The sequence below is a fragment of the Bactrocera latifrons genome, unplaced genomic scaffold (genome assembly GCF_001853355.1).
Source record: "Bactrocera latifrons isolate USDA-ARS-PBARC rearing strain unplaced genomic scaffold, ASM185335v1 scaffold_13, whole genome shotgun sequence".
NCBI classification, from domain to species: Eukaryota; Metazoa; Arthropoda; class Insecta; order Diptera; family Tephritidae; genus Bactrocera; species Bactrocera latifrons.
Window position 1 is genome coordinate 2,071,075 of NW_017534741.1, and position 5,630 is coordinate 2,076,704.

The 5,630-nt window shown below is 34.1% G+C and overlaps 1 protein-coding gene across 3 annotated transcripts in view; it reads right to left on the bottom strand.

The window, feature by feature from the left end:
- Positions 1 to 601: 601 nt before the first annotated feature.
- LOC108978990 (activating signal cointegrator 1 complex subunit 2 homolog) overlaps positions 602 to 5,630 on the bottom strand; it is a 7,582-nt gene continuing 2,553 nt past the window's right edge. The window contains exons 2-7 of one of the 3 annotated variants that reach the window (XM_018949532.1): positions 5,332 to 5,380; positions 4,334 to 4,363; positions 3,636 to 3,786; positions 3,502 to 3,517; positions 1,968 to 2,131; positions 602 to 1,727 (exon numbers count right to left, since the gene is read on the bottom strand). In XM_018949532.1, the coding sequence (XP_018805077.1) occupies positions 1,127 to 1,727; positions 1,968 to 2,131; positions 3,502 to 3,517; positions 3,636 to 3,786; positions 4,334 to 4,363; positions 5,332 to 5,380 (1,011 nt within the window). In that variant the 3' untranslated portion in view covers positions 602 to 1,126. Of the gene's footprint in view, positions 1,728 to 1,967; positions 2,132 to 3,501; positions 3,518 to 3,635; positions 3,787 to 4,333; positions 4,364 to 5,241; positions 5,381 to 5,630 lie in introns of all 3 variants that reach the window. The other 2 variants (XM_018949530.1, XM_018949531.1) reach the window with 2 other exon arrangements.

Below are 5,630 nucleotides of genomic sequence, written 5' to 3' on the forward strand. Positions count from 1 at the left end.
TGTAAAAAAGTGAAATATAAAATAGTAAATAACCGGCAATAAGTGGCAATCGTAAATGAGCCAATCAAATTTATTGTTGCAATTTCGGGTGGGTAAACGACGACAACGACGACGACGGCGATGACGGCGATGACGATGACGATGGCACTGCCGCCGACTCGCGTAGCCGCTGCTGTGGCTGACGATGGCGACTCGATAGGGAAACTCGTAAAAACCGTTTTTTATTGCGGAACGCGTAGTTTTATGTGTTTTCTTTGATTTTTCGCTGCGTCAGCGGCGTTGGCTGATGGATGCTTGCGTTGGCTGGCGGCTAAGTGCAGTTAAGTTTAATTAAAAAAGGCGTATTCGTTTTCAATTTGCTAAAGGTTTAATTCGATTTATTTAAGTTAAGTTTTTTTTGCGGTTTTTGGTTAAATTTTTATTATATATAACACATTTTTATGACTTATTTCTCAATTTCCTGAGATTACTAATAAATTTATTATAAATAGTTAAATATGAAATTAATTCTTAACATTTGTTGTTGCATTTTTTTTTTGCGTTTTTTACTTGTTGTTTTTGTTTTGTGGGGAATGTTTTTTGTATTTTGTTGCTTTTCAGTGGGGGAAGGGTGTGTTTGTGTGTGTGTGTGTGATACATGTTGATGAGCGTGTGTTGGGCGTCTTCCGCGACTTTTTCACTTCCGCGTGCGTATGATGCGTTGTTGTAGCTGAAATTCGGCACGATTGGCGCTTTGCTGTCGGCAAGGGCGCTGCTGTGCTGGAGCGTCCACTCCTCGCGGCTTTTGTCTTGAGCCAGCAAGCTTTTCATATGTTTAATGGCAGTTGATGTTCGTTGATGTGTGTGAGGCGTCAATATTTCGTTGTAACTTAGCGCTAATTTTAGTTCGATTTTTCTGCTGCTTTTACATAATTACATAATTTAAATAATATAAGCGAGCAGTAACAGTTATTTAAGTTCTTACAATAGAAACGAGCCAATCGTTCGTGTTACTTAACTGATGTGCTGCAATTCGTCTAATTCTCAATTTGCTTTTATCGATTTTTTTGTCTTTTTTCAATTGGTTATTGCTATATTCTTGCTTGTTTGTAATTAAATGGCACCTAATTGCAGCGTACTGCTCGGCTTAGTTGTACGCCTGTGTGTTGCTCTCGGTGGCTTGCTCGTTGTACAGCTCGCTTTGGTACTCTTGATATTGCTGCTCATATTGTTGCTGTTGTTGCACATAATATTGTTGTTGCTGCTCATATACTTTCTGCTGTTGCTGTGGCTGCTGATCCTCTTCGACATATTGCTCACGTGGTTGCTCCTGCTCGTAAGCCTGTATCATTTGTTGGTACTCTTCGACTTCGTGTTGCAATTCGATAATTTGTTCGCTAATCTCTTTGGGCATCTCCTCCAAGTGAATCGACTTGATTTTGGCCATGAAGGCCTTGGATGCCATTTGGTCGATGCGGAAACCACGTTGATCGAACATGGGCGTTTCGCCGCGAGATTTGCGCAAATCGTCGACGTATTTGAGTGCGCGTGCGATGGCCTCTGGGATTGGTGGTGGTGTGGGAATGTGATCGCCCTTGGGCACGAAGCCATTGTGGTTGCTCTCGTAGTGCACGCGGTAGAGCTTGCCGTCATCGCCGGTGTACTCGTAGAAGCCTTTGGCGTCGGTGCCCCCGTTCTTGTGCAATTTCGCTTGCTCTTCACCGTAGATGCCGTTCTCAGTCAAGTAACTACAGAGCGCGATGGAGAGAGAGAGAGAGAAGTTGACATTTTTAAGTTAAATGGATAAACAGTTAAGTCATTAAGAGCGAGCATATTGGTTTGTGCTCAAAAACGAGAGTTGATATAATTTGTAAGTTTATATGAAAATTTGATATTATTTTTCAACTAAGAATTCAAAAGTGAAAATTTCAAAAAATAAATTTTGTCCATTGTGGATTAGCAAATTTAAGCCTCAATGTTGCACTTACGAGTGATCGTATTTGTCCTCTTTACGCGCATCTTCTTGATGCACCACCTTGTATTTGCCCTCCTCATCGTAGTTGAACAGCACCGTGCGTGGTGTTGTCGTAGTGGTAGTCGTGGTTGTGGTGGTGGTTGTTGTTGTGGGTTTCTTCGTTGTTGTTGTTGTGGACTGCAGGTGTTTTTGTGTGTGTTTTTGGTTGTCGGATTTTTGTTTGCATGATTTATTCGTATTTTGTTTACAAATGGCAGTGTGTTTGTTGTACGAATTGTTGTTGTTGGTGGTGGTTATACGTATATTGTTGATTTGATTGATGGTTGTTGTTGGTGAGTTTTTGTTGAAAAAGGGGTGGAATTTTGTAATTGAGTAAATGCGCGTTTAACGGTAATTGAAACAACTACTTTCAAGTGAGTGCGTATGTGTGTGTGTGGGTGTATGCATAACATAGATACGTTACTTGGGGTAATGTGTGAGTGCAGCGTGGGGAATTGTAAATTTATGCATGTGTGTGGGAGTTAGAGCCCGTGCAGTTGCAAGTGTGCGTGTGAGGGGATCATGTTGTTGTTGTTGGAAAGTGGATAGCATTAAAAATGTTTTCAAATTTATATTCGATTTTTTTGGTTTTTAATTTAATTCTCAAATGTTAAGACTTAATGCTGAACTGTTTTAATAAACTAGTTATGCTTATTTTTTTAATTAGTTTTTTTTTTAATTAAAAAACTTTTAGATTAATAAATTCGTTTAAAGTTAATAATTTTTCGTATTAAAGTGTTTTAATTTTGTAATTTTGGTTATGTTGTTTTAAGTTAAAAATTTTAAAATTAATTTTCATAATTTATTTTCATTTTTAAATTAATCTTCTTAATTAAATTTTTTTAATGAAAAAATTTATTTCAAAATAAAAAAATTCTTTAAGAAAGTAGGAATACGGGTGTTTATTTATTTATTTTTTTCAAATGTTTTAAATTTAATCATTTTTTAAATTATTTGTTATATTTTTTTTTTATTAATTAAAAAAATTATATCAATCAAACTTTTTTCTTAAAAAAAAATAATGGAATTTATTTGTTTCTTTGTTTTTCAAATATTTTAAATTAATTTTCTCAATTAATTTCTTTATAATTAAAAAAATTATTTCAATGAAATTTTTTTCTAAAAAGAAGTAGGAATACGGGTGTTTGTTTCTTTTAAATTAAATTTAACTTTTCTTATTCTTCTTATCAATATAATGTATAAGGTGAGGTATTTTATGAATTTACTGTTACATTGTTAATACTTTAAATATATTTGATGAGTGTTGGATGCGGGATACTGGGATTGTTTGTGGATTGTTTGGAGGCGGTGCATATTTTTTTTTGTATTTTTTTTTATTGCTCTGCATTTGGGGATTTGGACGTTGTTTCATCTCCGTTTTCAATTAAATCAGCGGAGTGATTAACAACAGGATTGTCGGTGTTGGGTGTGATGTCGATTTGTGGTTCATGGTCAGGGAAGCCATATTCCAATTTGATTTCAGGAACTTTAAAATCAGCATTACTTACTGTGTAAAGATTGTGGCTGTGGAATTATAAAAATTATAATTTATATTAATAAAAAAATTATTTTGAAAATTTATAAAAAAATATATATAAATTTTGTATGTACATATATGTGTGTATGTGTGTGTATTACTTACTCATAGGGCACATCGACATGCATATACGGGATGTTGGTTCCGTTGTATGGCCCATAACCACCATCGTAAGGGTAGGGGATGTGCGTGTATTTGCCAAGTTCTCGGTTATCGTGCACGTGACGATATGGCTGCGAACTGTGTATGTAACGTCCTACAAGGAGAAGAGAGATGGAGAGAAATATTTGCTTAGTGAAGTTCATATTTTTGTGATTTTCGTTTATTCTTTGCGAATTTATTGAAAGCATTTTTTAAAAGCGTTTGCGTTTGCATGCGTGTGTGTGAGTGTTTGGTGGTGTTAGTAGGGAAATGCCACTGCTGTTAGCAGGCAGTGTATTTAAGTGAGTTTCAAGTAAATTTTAATTAAATTAGCCGAGAACCAAAAAAGTTAAAACGGAGCAAGACAACTGGTTGCTTACTAAAAGTGAGAATGAAAGTGTTTTTTCGTTATTTAATTTTTTTGATTTTATATTAAATTTCGTTTTGTTCATATATAAATTTGTTTTCGTTTTTTTTTTAAATATGTAATTACTATAATTTATTGTTTGTTTTTGCCTTGTCTTTGTATAATGTCTATGCGGATCTGGGTTTGGTGTGTCTATGGTATTTTTCGGTGGTTTTTTTTACATGTTTTTTTTATGCTTTTTATGTATTTGCGCAAATATTTATTATAATAAAAAAATAGAAAAATTTATCTTTACCCTGAGCATCATAGTAACCGCCTGTTGCGCCTAGAAGTAGATATTCGTGTATTAGAAAAAGTAGAAATAACACAGGTTTATGCGCACTGAATGTCAGCTAAAGTCATTATATACAAATATATATATCCAAATTGTTTTGTTTCTTGTATACACACATACTTATATACATGTTGAGTCAATAACATAAACAATAATAACAGTGAGACTGCGCGCATGCGTATGCTAACGACCCAATAACAAACAGAAATACAGTTACAATGACAGCATTGGCAATTTATACACAACTACATACATACATATTATATATACACATAGATTTATGCGTGTGTTATAAGTGTCAGTGTTTTATCGTGTGAATCGTTTGTGATAAGTTGACGGTTAATATTTTATTGTACGGCTTTAGTGCTCGCTTTGCGCTGGTTTTTTGGGTTTTTTTTCTTATTTATTGTAGTTCATTTCACTACTTTTGCGCGCAGCTAAAAAGTGTATAAAATCTTAATTGTATTAGTAAGTTGTTTTAGTGTTACAGAAATTAGTTCAAGTTAGCTTTGTTTTTGTTTTTGTTGTTTGGTTTGTTTTGCTTGGTGTTAATTTGGTGTAAGTACTAGTTACTTATGGTACTGTCTCTTATACACATCTAGATGTGTATAAGAGACAGGTGTATAAAATCTTAATTGTATTAGTAAGTTGTTTTAGTGTTACAGAAATTAGTTCAAGTTAGCTTTGTTTTTGTTTTTGTTGTTTGGTTTGTTTTGCTTGGTGTTAATTTGGTGTAAGTACTAGTTACTTATGGTAAATACAACAAAAACTACTATAGCAGCATATTACAACAGCGCAACACTACAAGTACATTGAAAGAAAGCGTTAACGTTTGAGTTGTGCAAACGTTCAGAAACTGAAGGAATTACCTTCGCCGCGAGAACTTGGACGATATTTGCCATCATTGCTTGGATGATATTTGCCATCGTTTTTATTATCTACCGAATTCTGATACTTGCCATTTTCGTTGTCACCAACCGGTAAGGCGGTGCTGAGCGCAACGCCGGCCTGAAAAGAGAGGAGAGCAAGGAGCATTGTATTAGAATTTTTTTTGTCGTATTATTTATTACATATATTTTATTTACTTCATGATTCTAATTGTATAGAAATATGCACAACAAAATTTTATGAAATAATTTCAAGAGAAAGCGTCAATATTTTGGTCTTTCATTTTATATTTTATGGAGAAATTCCCAAATTATATATATATATATATATTTATACCAATATGTGAGCTTTCATACTTTTTCTTATACAA